Here is a 22,446-nt window from a genome sequence, read left to right on the forward strand (position 1 = left end):
GGGATTATAGGCTTGAGCCACCGTGCCGGTCCAAAAATTGATCTTTTCATTGTTTCCATAGTTTTGCCTATTCCAGAATATCACATAGCTGGATTCCTACATATATCCTTTTCAGATTAGTTTCTTTCACTTAGTATTATAAATTTAAGTTTCTTTCTTTTTCTTCTTCATGGCTTGACAGCTCTTTTTTATTTAAGTGCTGAATAATATTTCATGGGCAAAATATTCCACAGTTTACCTGTCATACATCTACTGAAGGACATCTTTGTTGCTTCCAAGTTTTGGCAATTATGAATAAAGCTGTCAGAAAGGTCCACCAGCAGGTTTTTGTGTGGTCATAAGTTTTCAGCACATGTGGGTAAGTACCAAGGTGCATAACTGATGGATCATATGGTAAGAATATTTAGTTTAATAAACTGTCCGGCCAGGCTTTGTGGCTCAGCCTGTAATCTCAGCACTTTGGAAGGCTGAGGAAAGTGGATTGCCTGAGTCCGCAGGTTCGAGACCAGCCTGGGTAACAGTGAGCCCTCCTCTCTACAATAAAATATAGCCGGTGTGGTAGCGCGCATCTGTAGTTCTGGCTACTCAGAAGGCTGAGGCGGAAGGATCGCTGGAGCCCAGGAGGTCGACGCTGGGGTGGCCGTGAGCGTGTGTGCCACTGTATTCCTGCCTGGGTGAAGAAGTGAGACTCCAACTCAAAAAGAAAAAAAAAGAAAAATAAACTGCCCGACTGCCTTTCAAAGGTCTGTACCATTTTATATTCCACCATCATAAAATAAGTTCTTGTTTCTCCACATCCTCACCAGCATTTGGTGTTGTTAGTGTTTTGGATTTTGGCTATTCTAATAGGTATAGAGTGGTATTTCATTGTTAATTTAATTTGTAATTCCCTAATGACATGATATTGAGCATCTTTTCATATGTTTATTTGCCAACTTTGGTGAGGTATCTGTCCAGGTCCTCTGCCCAAGTTTAAATTGAGTTGTTTTCTTACTGTTGAATTTTAAGAGTTCTTTGTATATTAGATTTATGTGGATTCTGGGCAGCAGAGAGTTTGAGACTATGATCCCTGACAGGTAATTTTTCTTTTTAAGTTGGGGTCTCACTGTCGCCCAGGCCGGAGTACAGTGACCACAACCTCTGGCTCCTGGCTCAAGCGATCCTCCCAAGTAGCTGAAAATATATAGGCATGAACCACTGTGCCTGGTTGATATAGTTTTATTGTACATAAGCCAAAGGTTAAGTTGTGCTCCCCTGTGATACAGGAGCTTGATAAGTCCTTGCCTAAGTAAAGGCCATCACCCCTCATACTGAAGAGAGTGGTGAGAAGCCATATCAAGGTCCTCCTGCAGCTCTGGTGCCTTTCTACCACACACTGCAGATACAGTTACTTTAACAACGGTTACCTCTGGGAAGTAGAATTGAGGGTCCATTCAATGTTTTGTCCCTTGCATATTTACATGCAATATGTTGTGTAAAAATCTTTCTTAAACAATAAATACCTCATTTCTAAAATAAAATATATTTTATTTTATATTTATAACTGGAGGGCAGTTGCATGGTCATGGCTACTACAGCTTTGACCTTCTGGGCGCAAGTGATCTTCCACCTCAGTCTTCCAAGTAGCTGGAACTACAGATGTGTGCCACCACACCCAGCTAATTTTTTTGTTGAAATGAATGAAGTCCCGCCAAGTTGCCTAGGCTGGTCTCAAACCCCTGGGCTCAGGCAATCCTCTCACCTCCGCCTCCCAAAGTACTAAAATCACAGGCATAAGCTACCATACCCGGCATAAAATACATTTTAAGTAATATCTCCATCTCACTCCAAACAATGGGGGCAAAACTGGATCTTTAGGAAATTTTATTAGGATTAAAGAACATAATCTATATTAGGAGGATTTCTGGCAACACAAGCTCATGCCATTTTAAAAATGCTCATACCACATGGGTACAAAGAGCAACATCCTTTCTAGCAAGTATCCTAAGGAAATAGTAATGAATGTATATAAATATTTAGTATAAAAATGTAGCAGAAGATTAAAAATAACCTGTATGTCCAATAATCGGAGACACATTAAATTATTGTACATCCATATAATGGAACAGTCTCTGTAGCCAATAAAAGGAGTGTAGAAGAATGTTTAATAACAAAGTAACATATACATTATGAATTGCAAAAAGTATGTTGTAACACAAGACTGTTTTATTTTATTTTAAGTCAATCTCACTCTGTCACCCAGGCTGGAGTGCAGTGGCATGCTCATGGCTACCTCAGTCTTGACCTGCTGGGCTCAGGAGATCCTTCTACTTCAGCCTTCCAAGTTGCTGAAACCACAGGTGAGCACCACCACACCCAGCTAATTTTTTAAAAATTCTTTTGTAGAGACAAGGTTTTGCCATGTTGCTCAGGCTGGTCTCAAAACCCTGGGCTCAGGCAAACCTCTACCTCCCAAAGTGCTGGGATTACAGGTGTGAGCCACTGCACCTGGTAAGACTATTTTATAAATAAACACAATCATGCAAGCTTATGTGTGCCCATGCATGTATAGACAGTCAGAAGAAATAGACCAAAATGTTAACAGTTCCACATTCTCTAAAGCAGTCATTCTCAACAAGAATAATGCTGCTCTAAATGGGGTAAAAACTGGCTCTTGGTGTGGGAGGAGTATGGAAAAAAATACTTCAATATTATAATGGTCTGTGGCCCTCCAAAGGGTCACAGCACATAAATAGACACACAGCATATATATAGTATTAAATTTTCATGGGCAAGGTGATTAGGAGAAAATATCTAAAAAGGTTAATTAGGGATAATAATGAAAAAAGCTTGAAAAACACAGGGGATAATGACCAAAAAAGACAAATTTTCCCAATCAGTGTGCAGAAATAAAAGGTATGAGTTTTCTATGTGCTGAGCACCGATCCTCTCAAGCTTTTGAGGATGCCATGCCGGGCCAGCAGAGGGGGTGGGATCAGGGGCCCAGGGCATCTGTCCTTGGTCTGCACCTCCATTTACTCCAGTGTGCCTGCTATGGGTACTGTGATGTGAGAAAAGTTGGAAGTGCAGAGTTTCCACAACAAACACACTACTTTTATATTAAGAAATGACTTTTAAGACAACAAAGTTGCTCTTCTGGAATATCGTTTTCCATCTCTTCTTAGGCCCAGTGTGATAGGTAGTCAAGAACACAAAGTTCTATTCAGAATATGCCTAAAAATGTCAGCTGTCTAGTTGTGGACACTTAAGAGACTTTACCCTGTCCACTAAGCCCATTAAGGAGCAGCGGTCATTTTTTGTACAACTCTATATATGGGGGATATGATCTAACCTCAAAATAGTTAATGAATTAAGTAGTAGGCACAGATAACCCAATTGTGGGTCATCTGTGGACATTCCAATATAAGTTATTTCTCTGCCCCAGATTAAAAGATGAGCTCAGCTAAATCAACTCTTGAGAATCTAGAATAGGAGAATGGAAAAACCAACTAATTTAACACTGACAATTAAACCAGAAGAAGCATTATGACTTAAGAAGTGAGGTCTGATGTGGTAGCTCCAGCCTGCAATCCCAGCACTGTGGGAGTCCAAAGAGGAAAGATTGGTTGAGCTTAGGAGTTCGAGATCAGCCTAGGCAACACAGCAAGAGCTGGTCTCTACAAAAATAAAAATATTAGCTGGGTATGATGGGGTGGTGCCCGTAATCCCAACTACTTGGGAAGCTGAGGTGAAAGGATCGCCTGAGTTCAGGAGGTCGAGGGTACAGTGAGTCATGATCGTGCCACTGCACTCCAGCCTGGGTGACAGAGTGAGACCTGACTCAATAACAACAACAAAACCTGATTTCTTTCCTTGATCTTGAATTTTGTAAAGCCTGCTTTAGTGGACATGTGTTCCTTTTGCTCAGCAAAATCTTAACTAAAATATAATTTGAGTCCCCAAAATATTTTAAGAATAATCTGGTAGGAATCTGGTTAGGTATAAAACACACACACACACACACACACACACACACACACACATACACACACACCCCAAATGTCTGGGGTTGACCAAACTGTTTTGTTTTTCCTAACTATTTCTCTATTTCTGTAAAGAAGATCAAGGTAACAAGGAAGTAACTTGCTTTATAAAATTATTTTAGGTAAGTTAAAAATAGAAATATCTTAAAAATAACTTTAGAGTGGTTGGTCTATAGACTCCTTACTAACCATAATGAAATGCAAGAGTGGCTGTTTGTTAAAAAAAAACTTGAAGCAAATGCTTTTCAAATGAGAAACATAATAATATAGCACACACACTACTTTTGTGAATCCTGCAAAGTAATTTCTGCTTCTATCAGAAACCTGAGTGTACATTTCCCCAACTCTAATACCTTGAATATCTCTTCCCAAAACTTCCACATAATTCTGATCTTTTAAGACTTCCTGGTCATCTTCCTCCAGATCATATTCAGGCTTCTTTATTATTTTTTTTGTGTTGACCAAAAGCTGAGGTCGCTCCTTTTTTAATTTAGCTCCTGTAAGAACATCCAAAGAATTAGGATGTGACAGATGTAAACTCTTTCTAAGCATCACATTTAAATAAGTAAACAAACTAGACTATTTAAATTATCATTATTTAAGAGCTGGGGAAAAAGTCAACGTTTTCTCTTTAGTGAAAAGTACTGACCCCTCTTCTACAGTATACATAACTAAGATTTATTAAACAAACAAAAACAAACAAAAACCTTGAAAGTATATTTTGGAGGGGATCAAATAACCACATATTTTTAATTACAATGGGAAACTGTCATTTACCACTACTACTGAGGATTTCGTATTAGATAAGACTTTGTTTAAAATTTTTCAATTTTGAAAGAAAGCTAAAAATTAGAGCAGGTCTTATTTAGTCTTACTAGATCAACCACTTGTGTCATATTTTCAAAATAAAAAATGTTAAAAGTTTTAAAAGTAAAATAATTCACAAGCATCTCTTCAAATTGTATAATCACTTAGTACCTCCTTCTCTGTCAAGAATTTGATTAAGAACATCATCATCTCCCACAAATCGAACCTCCAGCATCTTGTCTTCCTTTAATTCCAATTGACTCATTACTGCCAACCTGAACAAAAGCAACAAATCATTCAAAAGTGATGAAGAGTTCATACCAACCATCAAATTAGTTAAGCATTCACATAATGAATACACGTTTTTATATAATATTCTAAAAGGCCTTTTTAAGTATGGAAAACATATTATGCATTATTGTATTATTAATTAATATTACATATTTGATTGTAAACAACTCAATTCTTTAACTGAAAAATGGGAGGAAGAGATGTCTGAGAACTGAGAAGAACTAAATCTAGTTCTGGTAACTAAGATAATCTCAGGAAGACAATTCTGCTTATAAAGAAAGTTTTAACCAATCTAGAGAATAACAACATTAACAGGAACAAGGTGGTTAACACATGAGTGTTTAGAAAAGAGGCATTCAAACAAAAAATAATAGTTTGGTAGATTTTATCCTTTGTTCACTAGAAAGGTAGAGTCTTTCGATACTTCATTGGCATTCCCCAGCCTGGATCAGATAACCCTCAAGCACTTCCCTTTACTCTCACTGAATACTACCAAACAACTTTAGGAATATAAACATGGCTTTCTAGGTATCTTGGTAACTAAATAGTAAACACGATTTTTTCCAACACTTTATTGTCAGTTCCTCATTGAATAAACTTCAGCGCCTGGCAAGCAAAAGTTTGATCAACTCTGGCTATTCTGACAAAAATTAGTTTTAGAACTTATGATGCAAATGACCTGAAAATAATTAATGATTCCAACTGCTGCAAGTTAATCAGTTTACCCAAAAATCTAAACTAACATTCAGAGATCTTGGTGAATTTTTCTTTCCTCTCTCTCATAAATCCTGTTTTTCACTTTTCTTCTGACAAGTGAAACTAATGACTGTCTTTCATGAGTTATTTATCTGTATGCAGATGATAAATTCAATGTTGCCAGGTTTTCTTTTCACAATGGGCACAAAATGACTTGTTTCAGTTTTCATTTACCTTTTAAGGTACTACACATTCTGCAGCTGGAAAATTCAGACACTGAGTAACCTGTAATTAGAAAAAGAACCCAGTCAGGGTTCAGCTAACAGAAAAATTAAAGCAAATGGAAAAAACAAACAAAAAAATCCACAAGTTTTAAGAAATATGATGAAGAGATAAATGTAGTCCTTAAAAACCCAAAGCTGTTATGAGGGTATAGTATTACCATTTTGGCCAGGAGTCCAAGAGATACCAGATGAGAATATCTGGATGGAGTGGGGGGGATAGGAGCACAAAGTTCAAGCACTTAAAACGTACTAGACATAGTTTTGAATACTCTAAGTATATTCTCATTTAATCCTCACAACAACTCCATGAGGTTTTATACTCTGTATAAACATAATAAATACTTCATCCATAATTTATTACCACTGCTCATAAACTGTCCTCCTGGGTCATTTTCTAGTCATGATACTGCTTCCTATTATGGAGAATCTGGGTGTATTAGAGAAAGTTGAATGCATTTACATAATATTTGTATAAAATAAAAAACTATACATTTCTTTATATTTCTATAAAATAAACAGGTTTTTTGAGAGGCAATTTGTCAGGCATTCAATAGGCACTTCTATATACACCAGCTCATTAAGTCCACAGATTCTCTCAAGTGGGTGTTTTACATCTCTCTCTATTATATACATAAAAATCCACAATTAAAGATGAGTAAACTGAGGTTAAATATTCAATTATTCACCCAAATTCACATAGTTAGAAAGTATATTAGGGTTAAAATCCAGGCTTGACTGATCACGCTATCACATCCCATACCTCTCTAGTCATTAAATACAAATGTTATCCTAAATTGTTTTGACCTCTGAAAACAATTCATGATATGTCTAATCATTTCCCCATGTCAGTATACTACAAATATCCAAAGGTTTCTATAGTTCCTCTAACTATAGAAACATCACTAGTTCTGTCAAGCATACTTCAAGGAGCTTGGTCAGATTCCGTATAATCTATAGTATTTTTATTTAATATATACTGCTTTGTTCTACCAAAGGATTTGAAGCAGTGACAGTGAGCAAATGCAATAAAACAAATGATAAATTATAAATGCTAATAGGGAGTAAGCATCAGGGAAAACAAAGAAAAGCAGAAAATCATGCAAATAATTTTTGGCCCTGAGTTTCCTGTCAATCAAAGTGAACAAAGAGTAATGATCTGTTACATAATTCTTTCTTTCTTTATTTTTTTTTGTGAGTTGGAGTCTCACTCTGTCACCCAGACTAGAGTGCAGTAGCTGCTCCCGGCCACTGCAGCCTCGACCTGCTGGGCTCCGGCAATCCTTCTGCCTCAGCCTTCCGAGTAGCCGGAATTACAGGCGTGTGCTACCACGCCCGGCTAATTTTTTTATTTTATTGTCGAGATGAGGTCTCGCCTGCCCAGGCGGGTCTCGAACCCGCGGGCTCAGGCAATCCACTCACCTCAGCCTCCCAAAGGCACGGGATTACAGGCTGAGCCACCAAGCCTGGCTTGTTACATAATTCTTATGAGAAAAAGCTTAGTAGTTCTTTGAGGGGTGTAGATAGGGGATGTTCTAAGAACTTCAGAAATAAATATTCTAGGCAACTCAATATTGTCTTAGGCAAGTTCTCTATGGTATTTTACAAAAGAATTCCCTGATAGAGGCAGTCTAACTTGTAGACAGTCTAACTCAGTCTTGTTTGTAGACAAACGCATTTATACAAACATTTCCTTGTCTAGATTTTAAAGTGTCTTTATTTGTACAAAAATCACCAAATTTAAGAAATGTCTACATCAGTGCTTCTTGGATGGCTAAAAAAAAAGGAATTAAAAAAAATTTCTACAAATATTTCATAAGAAAACTTTCCTTTCTTTCTCTCCAACAGTTTTTGAAAAAAACACAACCTAACAGTCACACAATAAAAAACAGTATTAGCTGGGCTCGGTGGCTCAGCCTGTAATCCCACGCCTTTGGGAGGTTGAGGTGAGTTGATTGCCTGAGCCTGCAGGTTCCAGACCTGCCTGGGCAACTTGGCGAGACCTCATCTCTACAGTAAACCAAAAATTAGCCAGGTGTGGTAGCGCGCGCCTGTAGTTCCAGGTACCTGGAAGGCTAAGGCGGAAGGATCGCCGGAGCCCAGCAGGTCGAGGCTGCGGTGGCCGGGAGCGGCCACTGCACTCCAGTCTGGGTGACAGAGTGAGACTCCAACTCAAACAAAAAAAACAAAAACAGTATTTAGTGACCCTTCAAGGCCCTGGTGCTTCCAGGTCAACTCCTTTCCAGGAGCTAACTTCAAGGCAATTCAGCAGCAGCAAGTTAGTCTTAACAGCAACACACTCTCCTTTGAGAGCAAATAAAGCATTTGCTACAATTTTTTAAAATGTAATCTTTCTAAAAAGAAAGTGGTATAGCTTAGTGGTTAAGCATAAATTTTACTATCAGAAAATCCTGAGTTCTAATCTTAGCTCCATACTTTCTGTGTGGTTTTGTCCAAAGTCATGAGGATTAAATGAAATCAAGTACCTGACATATGAAGGTGCTCATTAAAATGTTCCCTATTGGTCAGGCTTGGTAGCTCACGCCTATAATCCCAGCACTTCGGGAGGCTGAGAGGATTGCCTGAGCCCAGGGGTTCGAGACCAGCCTGGGAAATCTGGTGAGACCTCATCTCTACAATAAATAAAAAAATTAGTCAGATGTGGTGGCCCGTGCCTGTGGTTCCAGCTACTTGGAAGGCTGAGGCAGAAGGATCGCCTGAGCCTAGCAGGTCGAGGCTGCGGTGGCCAGGAGCATGTCACTGCACTCCAGTCTTGGCGACAGAGTGATACTTCAACCCCCCCCAAATGTTCTCTATTATCAGTATTTTTACTTAAACTTCAACTTAAATATGCAGATCTCTTAAAGTTCTCTATATCATTCAACATCTAACAGACACAGTGCTCAATAAGCGATGAGTGATGTCCATTTACTACGTAGTGCCATTACACAAAGGTTTAGGGCCACACAATACTTTTCTTCCAATTGAAATTTAACCAGGGAAAGGTGTAATAGTTCTACCAGCATTTCAGTTGAAATGCTCCACCAGATCGGGCTGGGTGGTTCATGATTTAATCCCAGTGCTTTGAGAAGCTGGGGAGGGAGGATCGCCTGAGGCCAGGAGTTTGAGACCAGTCTGGGCAACATAGTGAGACCCTGTCTCTACAAAAAAAAAAAAAAAAAAATTAGCCAGGTGTGGTGGCATGCACCTGTGGTCCCAGCTACTCAGGAGGCTAAGGCAAGAGGATCACTTGAACCCAGGAGTTCAAGTCTGCAGTGAGCTATGATCATGCCATTGCACTCCAACCTGGGCAAAAATAAACAAGCAAAATGCTCTACCAAAAGAGCCTGGTTTGTCAACATTTCCCAACCAAGCATAGTCCCAAGGCCAGTTAGTGACAAGACTCATCTGGCGCTTATAGGCAGGCTGGCTGGAAGGACCGGGCAGCGGTCCTTCTGGGTCGTGACCTCTCCCTCCTCACCCTGCAGAGGGCACTTTCCTACTCCGGTTAAGGATCTCGCAGGTTCCCCTTTCCAGCCCGCGGGTCCTGCAGCCAGGGGCAGGTGGCTGGCGTCATGCGTCCCCGGCACACAGCCCAGTCCCTGTTGGATGGGCAGCCGCACGATCCCTCCTCCGCCCCGCGCGCCTCCCACTCCAGCGAGCTTAGGGACTGAGGCCTGCGTTCCCCTAGCTGGGGCGTCACGGAGGGAGGCGCGGAGACCCCGTCCGGAGCCGAGGGGGAAGCCCGGAGACTCCACCACGATGCGGGGCCCAGCTCGGCCGTGGGGCTGGCGCACCTGGACTCACCTGCGAGCCCAAGCTCAGCGGTGGCGGCCCGGCACCTCACAGCTCACCGCCAGATCTCCGCCTGCCCGCCGCACGACACCGCGCTAAGTCGTCGATACAGGGAAGCCAGTCTCGGTCCCCACCTGAGAGGCCAAGTTCTCCTAATCCGCCTCTCTGCAGGGTCGAGCTGCGGAGCCCCGACGCCGTGGGGGATGGGCAGTGGCGTGAGGCACACCGAATCTCCCGCCCTGCTCAGGGGGCGGTGCCTTAGATTGCCAATAGGAAGGGGGGCCTGGCAAGAGCGACGGCGCTGCCGACCAATAGACGCCGGCTAACTGGCCCCGCCCACCAGGAAATCGGAGCAAAACGAATCCTTAAGCGCAGAGTTCAGGACCTTTCCTTTCCTCTTTCCGTTTCCGGGGAAGGGAGGGGCCAGAGTGGCTGGGACCTGGGGAAGCTGGCGGAGAAATGCTGGGTGAGTGGTTGCTGTCTGTCTTGCGGCAATCTTAAAAGAGTTGCTTGTAGGTTAGTTTGGCTACCTTTTTTGTTTTTGTTTTGTTTTTAGATAGGGCCTCACTCTGTCGCCCAGGCTTAGGTGCAGTGGCACCATCACGGCTCACCGCAGCCTCGACCCCCTGGGCTCAGGCGATTCTCCCGCTTCAGCCTTCCGAGTAGCTGGGATCATAGGCGCACACAAGCACACCCGGCCAGCTACCCTGTTTTGAAGAAAAAAGATAATGGGAATGGATTCAAACTACCTCCTTTGGCTTAAAAGGTGGGATCTCATCCATCTCGAGGGATTGGGGTGGGAAGCAGAGATGGGATCAGACTGCCAGCGGGATGAAGAGGTGGGGAAATAGAATGAATGACAGGAAAAATGGAAAGAAAAAGAATGAACCTGGTTGGTATCCGTACCGTATTACAAACATAAACTATTTCATTTGGATCCATTTATTCAAAACAAAACCACAGAGTACTCGCCGAACCAGACGACGAGGATATAATATCGCGCGAGACAACCACGATCTCAGCTCTCACAGTAGAGGGACCTAGTACGGGAAGATAACTGAACGGACAGGATTTCGAAAAATACTGTAATAGGGCAAGGGCAGTGTTCATTGGAGCACGTGATAGGAGTATTTGAAAGGTCAGGAGGAGTCAGGAACCGTTTCCTTAGAGAAAGAGATGTTTAAACTGGAGCCTGAGGGTTGAATAGATTTAAGCCGGGCAAAGAGGCGTAAAAGTTTCTAAGTTGAAAGTCCAAATCAATATAACAAGTGTGTTAAGTGCCAAGAGTTGTGCCTGTCAGTTGAAGGGCTCATTGGCCATTAAGACACAGGTCAGATTTGTACTGACATCACTGGATAAAGGAGGTAGGGGGTGGTGGGGAGGAGATGGTGAAATATCTAACAGAAAAACTAAAATGATCGAAATAGCTTGCTTAACATGAGTAACTCCATTTTGTTAAAATCCTCTATATTAGCTGCTTGCTTGACCTGAAATTGACACCCCCAGTGTGTACATGTAGTTGCTGTAATGTTCCATGACCACAGACCCACATCCTTGTTCCCCCCTTAGCTGTTCTTGCTGACCATTTGAAAATTCTTTAGCCACGAGTTCCGTGTAATTGTTTTGTTAACTGAAATCAGATGTTGCGCCAAGAAATTGTTCCTTATAGAATTCCCCCTGCCACCTCCCCCTAATTTGTTCTTATATTTTTGTTCCCTTTTCCTTTTAGTTCCTTGTTCCCTCATTTCCCTGCTATGTAGCCCACTTGCGGTTTTTGCCTTTATAAGCTTGTTGCTAGTTTTGCTCAGGGTTGAGAGCATTTGGAGACATGAGGCCCCGCTCGACCGCCGGCTATTAAAAGACTAAAAAATTCTACTCTCAATGTGTGGCGACTCCTTTCTCGCACTCCAGTTATAACAATGAAGTCACAACATTTGGAAGCTCTTTAGGGAACCTAGTGTAGAAAGAGAAATGAGGTAGACTTTACCTCATTACTCTGTTTTGGAGTTGAGAAATTAAAGGAAAACGCAATTTTCTGTGAATTACAAATAAAAAAAATTGGGGATTGGGGGTGGGGGCGAGTAGAGACAGAAAACAAAGAAAAGAGAATACAGCCTAACAGTTAACAATGAAGTGCTTTTAAAGTGTGTTTAAAAATATGGCAATCTGCATGCAGGGCTCAGTTGCTCAGCCTGTAATCCCGCGCCTTTGGGAGGCTGAGGTGAGTGCATTGTCTGAGCCCGCGGGTTCGAGACCTGCCTGGGCAGCAAGACCTCATTTCTACAATAAATAAAAACAGCCGGGCGTGGTAGCGCATGCCTGTAATTCCGGCTACTTGGAAGGCTGAGGTGGAAGGATCGCCGGAGCCCAGCAGGTCGAGGCTGCGGTGGCCGGGAGTGGCCACTGCACTCCAGTCTGGGTGACACAGTGAGACTCCAACTCAAACAAAAAAATATATATGTATATATGGCAATCTAGCCAGGCACGCACACCTGTAATTCCAGTTACTCCGGAGGGTGAGGCAAGGAGGATCTCTTGAGCCCAAAAGTTCAAGGCAGCAGAGCTCAATGATCTTGCCTGTGAATAGCCACTGCACCCCAGGCTGAACAACATAGCAAGACTCCATTTCTTTAAAAAAAAAAAGAGCCGGGCTCGGTGGCTCAGCCTGTAATCCCACGCCTTTGGAAGGCTGAGGTGGATTGCCTGAGCCCGCGGTTCAAGACCCGTCTGGGCAGCGAGACCTCATCTCTACAATAAATAAAAAAATCAGCCGGGCATGGTAGCGCATGCCTGTAATTCCGGCTACTCGAAATGCTGAGGTGAAAGGATGGCCAGAGCCCAGCAGATGAGGCTGCGGTGGCTGGGAGCGGCCACTGCACTCCAGTCTGGGCGACCGAGTGAGACTCCAACTCAAAAAAAAAAAGAAAAATTTGAAGATATAGGAATACTGAATTGATATGTTCAACTTACATGTTTTGTATGTTTCTGTGATGTAAGTAAATTCTCCTTCACCTCCTCCCCTCTCTGCCAAATCTTCAATAAAGTCTTGTACAGACACAGTAGTGAGTAGTGGGGTTTTGGTTTCGTTTTTAATAGTACTGAGGTGGAAAAGAGAAGGAGCTGAGTTTTGCATTTAGATTGATATTAGTATCCATAAAAGCAAAGAGCTCTACATTCAGAATGGAATTGAGAGACAGGATTTAGGAGTGGTAGAAAGTTGACATTGGGGGATCAAAATGGCAACTACTCATGTATTCACAGAAATTTGGGCTAAGGTATTAGACTGTTCCAAAGGGGGACATAGAGATCAAGAGAGGGAGGAGGATGTTCTGCAAGAGGGAGAGGGAGGGTAGAAGAGGTAAGTTTAATTTGGGGCATCTGAACTTTGAAGCACCTGAGGAATATCCAGCTAACCTGCAGCCCAGACCTCCACTCAAGAAGTGTAGGTCCAGAGAGATCTAGCGGTCATCAGTACAGTGATTAAAAGCCAAGGGAAGAAAATGAGAATAGCCAAGGGGTTGTGCATATATTTGCAAGTGGATACCTCATCATCCGGGACAGGCAGCAAGGGGATAAGGACAACTGCAGATAGTTCAGAACTGTGAAGTGGTATGAGAACAGGAAACTAAGGAATTTTCTAGCATGATGGCCTCCATTTTATGGAGGAAGAATGAGTTGAGGCTGCCGAGAAAGTGGTAAAGTGATGATACTTTGCAGCAGAAACTCAAGGGAAGGAGAAAGGGGACAAGCCAAGAAGTGTAAGAAGTGCGGGGGCAGTGAGGTTGTGCAATGGCTGGGTAAGGGAAGAGAGAAGCCAGATTGAAACACTGATATAAAGCAAGTCTACAGTATTTGGGTGGGAATATTTATGGAGTGGGCTAATATGTTGTCAGTTAACTGTGTTAAGTATTTCTCTAGGAAAAACGTATTGAGTCAGGAAGATTGTTACAGCATTAATTTTTTTTTTTTTGAGTCAGAGTCTCATTCTGTCACCCAGACTGGAGTGCAGCGGCTCAACATGGCTACCACAGTCTCAACCTGCTGGTCTTAGGAGATTCTTCCACCTCAGCCTTCCAAGTAGCTGGAGCTACAGGTGCACACTACCATACCCAGCTAATTTTTTGACTTATTGTAGAGACAAGGTTCTCACCAAGTTGCCCAGGCTGGCCTAGAATCCCTGGTCTCAGGCAATCCTCTTGCCTCTGCCTCCGAAAGTACTGGGATTGCAGGCGTGTAAAGAGAATTTTCAATCCTGATTGAACATGAGGATTACCTGGGGAACTTTAAAAATGATGTGATGCTGGGTCCTGCTCTCAGAGTCTGGATAGGGCCTGGTCGTCAGAATTTTTTTAATTAAAGTACCCAGATAGTTTTAATGTGAAGCCAGGGCTGAGAACCAGTGAGCTAGGGAGAATGAAAACTTGGCAATAAAAATGTCTGTCAGATATGAAGTGAGGCAGATGCTATGCATCAAACACTTGCTGAGTGTGGTGGCACGTGCCTATGGTTCTAGCCACTTGGTTGGAAGGCTGAGGCGGAAGAATTGTCTGAGCCCAGCAGGTCAAGGCCGCAGTGACGATGAGTGTGTCACTGCACTCCAGCCTGAGCGACAGAGTGAGACTAACTCAAAAACAAAAAACCAAAACCCCACATACTTGATAAGAGTTCAGTAGGTCTAGAATGTCAGTGGCAGGTGCCTCAGCAAATAATTTCTACCTGGAAATGTTCTTAGATGTCACTTAGATTTCAGTCATACTCAGGAGAAAGTGATTATTTCTGAGTATCTAGGAATAAAAAATACAGCAGCCAAAACCTACTTTATCTCCAAAATTGTTTTGTGCCAGAGTTGGTAATGCAGTGAGTCCTCCATAAAGCACACACAAGATGACTCTATCCAACCAGTAGTGGAACATTTGGCACAGTAAACCTTAGAAGTGTCACAGAGTAATTACAATGGGTAACTGGATTTTGAAAATAATTCTCAACGTAGAGTTTTAACGTGTTAGGTCAGTGAGCCGATGCCATGGAAATAAAGCCAAGAATTGCAAAAGCAAAAGAGTTTATTCGTGTTCAAGGAAAAAACGCGGCTAATGCTAAGGGGAGTGTGGCATGCGGTATGGGAAAAGGGTGTATTTAAGGCATTTGCAGGGAAGCTGGACTAGAAAAAAATTCCAGTGACTGTATCCTTGGGAATTGATAAGTCTTGTGTCTTAATGTTGTCAGGACAACATATCTTGTGACTCCAGCAGGTGATGGGCTGGTGGGCTGTCACAGAAGGCTGATCACAATAAATTAGGTCAGCTTAGCCCTTATTGCTGGAAAACAAATACTTGGAATAGAGGGGTAATTAATACAGAACATGCTTGGGGGGTTACAATCATCAGTATTTACCTCTGAGAAACCAGTTCTGCCTTCTGTTAGTGATTAGAGGGCTGGTTAAATGATTTACTTAAGGAAGCATAGCAGAGCTACGTTATGGCCAAAAATGTCCATGCTACAGCTATTGTTTACTCCATGTTGGCACAACACCCTTTCACAGTGTGTATAAAGTCATTATGACAATTCTGAATAAATGGAATATCTACAGATTTACAATTCTGTGATTATTTTACTTTGAGGAAATGGGGAAAGCCTTTGTGTTTGGGGAACTCTACTAAACATTAGAGAAAACAAAATAAAAATCTTATTGAATATGATAGTGTTTTTAGTTAAATTATACAATGATTCAGAACTAAGTTTGTGAAATGCTCATCATGACCTGACCATAAAAAATGTTTACTATTTTATTTGAGTTGGGAGTCTCACTCTGTCACAGCCTTCTACGTAGCTGAATTACAGGTGCTTGTCACCACACCCAGCTAGTTTTTTGATTATTGTAGAGGTGAGGTCTGTGTTGCCCAGGCTGGTCTTGAACTCCTGGGCTCTAGCAATCTTCTTGCCTTCGCCTCTCAAAGTCCTGGGATTACAGGTATGAGCCACCTGGCCCTGCGATTTCTTTATTATGTTTATAATGGTGCCTGTCACATCCTAAGTGCCTGATAAATGTTAGTTGTTACTGTTTAATTCAAGTGGAGGAATTTTTGAACCATAAAATATTGTGACCTATCTGGACAAGAGTTGTATGTATGGGGATTGTATATACACAGTGCTTCTACTATCCTATTAATATCACAGTTGTATTACAACACCTTAAAGGAAAATGACTTTTCCCATTGTACTTTTTCTGTATTTTCTAAGGTTTTTAAAAATGAGAATTTTCTTTCTAATAAAAGGAAAAAATTGGAACTGTCAACTGGTGAATTTCATTCTTCCTAATTAATGCACATCCAGAGTCAAAGACAAAAACCCAGGTTTGGTGAGTTGCCTTATGCAATCCTCTTCTGCAAGTGCTAGTCTTTGGATTAAGGCATAATCAGCAAGACACCAAAAAAATAATGTGGCTTAATCTGAAATAAAATGCAAAATAAAGCATTGGTCCATAACAAGGAGTAACAGTCATAAGGAAAAAAAAGGGCTAAGACTCAACCCTTAATTAAACCTATGTTCCAAGAGAGAGCTATTCAGAAAACACAAGGTGAAAATGTTTAATGAGAGAACTAACTGTTGGGGAGGGAAGCACTTCCAAACATTGCTCAAGAGAGTGTAGTCCTATTAGCTCCTTTCTGTAAGGATCAGGAGAGAAAATTTTCTAACATTTCAGTGTTAGAAATGGTTGTGCTTCATCTAAGAAAGCTTGTTTAATCTAAGGATATGTGAAAATCAGGTAATTAATCTTCTCTGTTTACATGTGGCTGCTTTAAAGTTCACTGCAAAATTTGTATCCCTACAATTTACTTAAGAAATGTATGGCATATATGTTATGTATTAATTTCACACCTGCCTTCATTTTATTTCTTACTTTATGGCGTTATATGTAATTTTATATATTGCCTTAATTTAATAAGGTGTGATATAAAAGTTCAGGTATATATAAATAAAATGGCATGTTTTGAAAAAGTATAATGAAAGGACCCTTTTAAGATATATAAAATTAGGTAAGATAAAAATCAACTCAAGGAAATCTAGTTAAAAGCCAAATAAAGCTGTATTTTTATACTGTACAAAAGAAAATTTACATTCTTAATGTAACTAGATACATCTAGGGGGAAATTACACAGCTCTCAAGAAACACAGTATTTTACGTCTTCGATATGTTTCTGCATTGCAGACAGATACTGAATTTTATACATCTTTATTTACAATAACTTAAAATAATTTTCATCTCTGGCAGGTATTTACAAGGTCAACAGTGACTACATTTCACATTTCGACAATCAACAGCATTAATCAGTAAGACAGGATAATGGCTTACATGCACCAATAAATATGATCTTATATGTGCGTTTTTTTCTTCAGTTCTGAAAAAAGTGAGTTTTCACTAGTCCTAGGTTGAAAGGACATCACTCAATAGAGGTCATAATTTCTATATGCCTATCCTATTTAAATCTCCACCAGCACTATTCTCTGAATACTTGGGAAGTTTCTACCAAGCTATAGGTTGATGCTGGTAAAAAAAATAAATAAATAAAGAGCTGGTCTGTACATAACCATACCCTTTTAAGAGGCAAACGTGAAAGTGGGATATTTCTTGTTTATGTGTCATTGTAACAGAGGTAAGACTACATGATGCCAAAGTGTAAAAATCCTTCAGACACTGTAGCTCAGGAGAACCAAATTATGATGAGAAAAATAGTAGGAAAATAATCCTCGCACCCTAAGAATTGTTTCACTTTAAACTGAATGTGAGACCAGCATAATTTTTAAAATAAGGATAAAAAAGATTCTATAAAATAGATGAACTTCTTACAAATATTTTCAAACACCCCATGGAGCATGGAGCACATCTCTTAATTCAGTTTGGATGATAAAACTTAAAAATCAGTATCAGCAATTGTTAGCCAATCTTTTTCCAAGACAGCTAATCAATGTATTATTTTAAACTATAACCTGATGTGAAAAATAATATAGTTTAGAACATAGTTAATATACAAGTATGTTTCAGGATTTCAAAATCATTTAAGTTTAAATAAATCCTTTAGTTCTTATTGGTCTATACATTTTAAAAATTAGTATTTAGCTTTTCTTAATGCAATCAATCATGTTCTGCAAAGAAAAAAACACTCAGAATGATCATGTACATAAATTACATAAACTACCAGTTTAATCAATATTGTAATCATTGCTATTGCCCACTGAAAGGTGCATTTTCATAATTTTCCCCTTTAATTTTACTTTGAAAACCCACAATATTATACAATATACCAGTTTTAGAAATTTCCTCCTTTTTATTCAATACTGATGAACAGAATCCTTAATTTGAATTAAGAAGAAAAGGTACCATAAAGAATAATATTTGGACTTAACCTTTAACTGGTACTTTTGTTGGATGTGTAAGATGTTCACATTTTATTGACATAAAACCTCAAATGGAATCTTGTAGCTACTGTAAACCTATCTTCCAGGTCAAAGAACCTTGTAATATTTATTTCCCCCAAGGTTAGAAAGCAGTCCTTTATATGCTAAAGGGGCTTCATTCTTTAACAGCTAGATACCTTAAAAATTATATTTGGTAAATAACATCTTCTTTGGTAAATTTAGTAATCAATGAAGATGTAAAGAATTTCATCCGATATAATTAACACTGAGCTGTTTAACACTCAAATACAGGAAACCAGATTGATATCAGGTTTTGTAGCTGGGTCCAATTAAGTTTACTTTTCTTTGAAAATAAAAAGATTGTTTTATTAGACCTACTTCCAGATACACAGTTTGAAAAAAAAGAATCATTTATACTTTAAGCTACACCTAATTCTATTTTTTTGTAAATCGATATTAAACACAATAGCATACTAGTGCAGACATCTTGTATATGCCTTAGTTTGTAAACGTGATTAACACATTTTCTGAAAATCCAGGAGCAAAACACAGACCCTACCCTTCTGTACTGTGCTGCCAGTTATTTCATGTCACTCCCAGCTCTCTAATTTCTATGCCAACTTCTATCCAACTGAATAGTTTGCTCTTGTGTACATTTCTCGTGGGACTTATGGTTAAGATTACAAAAATACTGAAGAGATTGAAGTTACCAAAATTTTATGGTTGTGTGGTTAGGTTTAGAAGGAATGTGCCTACGTGGGCAGGGAGGCTGGTGAGTCATGGGTGGTGATGACTCCTCTATGAATAGTATTTCTTATGGTATGCTCAGTGCTAGTATGATATACCCATTAGGTACACACAATGCAAGTAATACTAAAATTTGTCTTACATTATCAATATGACCACCTTAACATGGAAAACTGTGGCAATCTGGTGACTCGTTGTAATTATATTAGCACTGTTAACTATTTTATGCTGCATTTCATCTTCTTATAATCTGGCAAATAGTCTAATTTCTAGTTGGTTTTTAAACAACTTGTTTCTAAAAAGCACTTTTAAAAAATTAAAGTATTACAAATAAGTGTCTCAACCAACTTCGTGGTGAAACAATGACAATAATCATTCGACTCGAAAGATAAAAAAACTCATGTTCAGACTGCTTAACATAGCCATAGTTTAGAAAAATTGCTCTAAAATTCTTACAGGTTTTCTGATCACTGGCATGACCTATTAAACTTTTCAAAACAAACATGTAACTGAAATACTGATTTAAAAAAAACAAACAAACATAAAACTTACTTTGTGATCCAAGGTCAGAAATGGAGAGATCCTCCTTGCCAGTGTTTATATAAATAGGGTACTACCCTTAAAGACAGATAGTAATTTTATTTACAAATGAACATGCAGAGAGAATTAAATGAGACAACTGATTGTCAACAACTAAAGTACTCAAAAATGGACCCATACAAACCTCACAAAGTGAGACAGAAAAAAACACCCCACTTCACTAAAATATTCACAAGAGTAGTGCAAACAAAACAATCTGAAAGAAGTTATTCTCAGTATTCCAGTGTCTAATAAATATTTAAAGCTACTATGTGGAATCTGAGAATACAGGTTGGAAATATTGAGCTTATATAGCTGAGACTACCGCATTTTATTCAGTATATACACTTTAAATGACATCATGGTCACTGTTCCATTATGGAATCATAAGCTTCACATTATAAACCTTCTTCAATCACATAAGGAAATATTGCTTGTATCTACTCTAAGCCTAAGTGAGATTCAATCTCCTTCTACATTAGGAATTAATGGAATCAAATTTATTACTCTTTACTTTGCAATACCCCATTGTGCAATATAATTAACTCACCACCATGGTGATTGAAAGCTGGCTGACTCAAAACTTACTTTAAAATAGTTAGAAACACTGATCAGCGCCATTTCACTGGGTTTATTTTACATTTAAATAAATCCCCACAAATATAATCAACTATAAAATGGCAGCATAGAACTGTTATGTGGCAGAAGATAGTAAGGCATAAATTAGAATAAAGAATAATGTATCTATCTATCCTTACATCTGTATAGATACTTAACATTTCCAACACTTCCCCATCTATATTACTCTACATTTTTTTCTGGATTTAATACTTAATATGCTGTATTCATCAACTACTAGACCAGAACTGTAAAGAAACTGCAGAAATGAAGAGTGTCACATACGTTTATCATTAGTAGTCATAAAGGGAGGCAGTGGGTTATTAACATGCAGTTGACAGTAGACTGGGTTTGATTCTGGCTCTGCTTTAGTTATGTGATGTTGGTCACATCACAACCTCTTTGAGCCTCAGTTTCCTGAGGATGAATGTGGGGTCAGGGGTGGGAGACTAGTTAGATTATCTCTAGGATCTCTTCTAGCACAGAAATTCTGATTTTATAATAAATAGGCACGGAAGAGTGAATCAGCACAGAAGAGTGAACTGGAAAGATAAGGGTGGGGGATAAGGATTAGGATTTAAAATTACAACCTTTTCTCCACCCCCCCCAGCTTCTTAAAATATTTTCATATTTTAAAACCCTACTTCTAGGTTAACTTTTCACTTTACATTTTAATTTGCTTTCTAGTAATTAATGTCATAGAGAAGAGTTCCCAAAGCCTTCGGCTATGTCTTTGTATTCCTTGATCCAACTTGACGTAAACCTAACTGTTTTATTATAGAAAACAAGTATTTTCTCCCTAAATGTCTCTTTCATAGATGGGTGGGCTTTTTAAATGGAAGTTAGGAAGTATAAAACAAAAGGTTGTTAAGGGATAAAGTATGAATATTGCTGGCGTATGTGGTATTTGTCATAGTTGTATATCTGAAACAAAATGATTTACAATTAAATGCCAATAGATTATGCAAATACATATAAAAATTATTAGATAATTTGACTTCTAGTTTGTTAAAGTTTGTTCCACTTTAACTATATCTTGCACAGGAAATCTGTTCCAAGGCCCTGAATGTAAAGCTTGGACCTTAAATGAAATGGGATCAAATCATATTACCTAAAAGAATAGAAAACAAATTTTACAGGGTCATGGAACCATTAATGAGTATGTATACATTAAAATATATATGTATGTACATACAGATAAATGAAATCCTCTAAGATAAAAAAAAAATTTTTTTTTGAGTTGGGAGTCTCACTCTTGCCCAGGCTGGAGTGCAGTGGCACGCTCACAGCCACCATAGCCTTGACCTTCTGGGCTCGGGCAATCCTTCCACCTCAGCCTTCTAAGTAGCTGGAACCACAGGCGTGTGCCACCATGCCCGACTAATTTTTCATGATTTATTGTAGAGACGAGGTCTCACAAGTTGCTCAGGCTGGTCTCAATCCTCTCGCCTTGGCCTCCTAAAGTGCTGGGATTACAGGTATGAGCCACTGTGCCCACACAGATGACAAAATTTTAAACCAAGTTTTCAGGCATAACATTTCTAACCAAAAGAAAATTTTATTTATTACAGCTTTTGCTGTAATTTGGTATTATTTGGTATTTCTTTTGTGCTTTAACTAAAATCATGCTAGATTCAGATGCCAACAAGTACACAATTTGTTGAATTAAAAACAGTCAGGTAGCCTCCTAAATAAATCAGTCATTTCTGCCATAAAGTGACTAACTTCCAGCCATAGCCAAGATCTCACCCCTCGTTAAGTACAGTGCTTTGCCCTCTTTAATATATTATGGACCCTCATATCTCATTTGTTTTGGCTGTTTCCAAATTTTCACTTATCTGACATCCCTTAGTTAAATTAAAAGAATACGGAATATCTAAAATATGCCTTTGTAATATATATACACATATACCATATATACACACATACATATACATACCACCACACACAAATCAATAAATTGTCTATCAACTTTAGTTTTACTCCGGACTTTGGCAATGTTGTAGATACTAGTTCAAGTTCTAGTTGTCCATTTTCACATAAGCTGAAAAATGTTAGAGACTACCACAGTCAAACAAGCATCTCAATGTTCTTATAAAGGTTCTAACAGAAAGTCACTTAAAACAAAACTAAACTCTTACAATTAAAAAAAAAAAGGGAGGGGAGAGAGGTGCAGGTGTGAAAAAACGTAGACA

General features: G+C 39.4%; 1 protein-coding gene across 4 annotated transcripts in view; it reads right to left on the bottom strand.

Annotated features, from left to right (window-relative positions):
- ORC2 (origin recognition complex subunit 2) overlaps positions 1–10,086 on the bottom strand; it is a 50,842-nt gene extending 40,756 nt beyond the window's left edge. For 2 of the 4 annotated variants that reach the window (XM_008070777.1, XM_008070775.1), the window contains exons 1-4: positions 9,905–10,086; positions 6,051–6,101; positions 5,001–5,104; positions 4,376–4,519 (exon numbers count right to left, since the gene is read on the bottom strand). In XM_008070777.1, coding sequence (XP_008068968.1) covers positions 4,376–4,519; positions 5,001–5,094 — 238 coding nt within the window. In that variant the 5' untranslated portion in view covers positions 5,095–5,104; positions 6,051–6,101; positions 9,905–10,086. The remainder of the gene's footprint in view (positions 1–4,375; positions 4,520–5,000; positions 5,105–6,050; positions 6,102–9,904) is intronic. The other 2 variants (XM_008070776.1, XM_008070778.1) reach the window with 2 other exon arrangements.
- Positions 10,087–22,446: the final 12,360 nt, after the last annotated feature.

This window comes from Carlito syrichta, unplaced genomic scaffold (genome assembly GCF_000164805.1).
Source record: "Carlito syrichta isolate Samal-C Ts95f unplaced genomic scaffold, Tarsius_syrichta-2.0.1 Scaffold314013, whole genome shotgun sequence".
NCBI classification, from domain to species: Eukaryota; Metazoa; Chordata; class Mammalia; order Primates; family Tarsiidae; genus Carlito; species Carlito syrichta.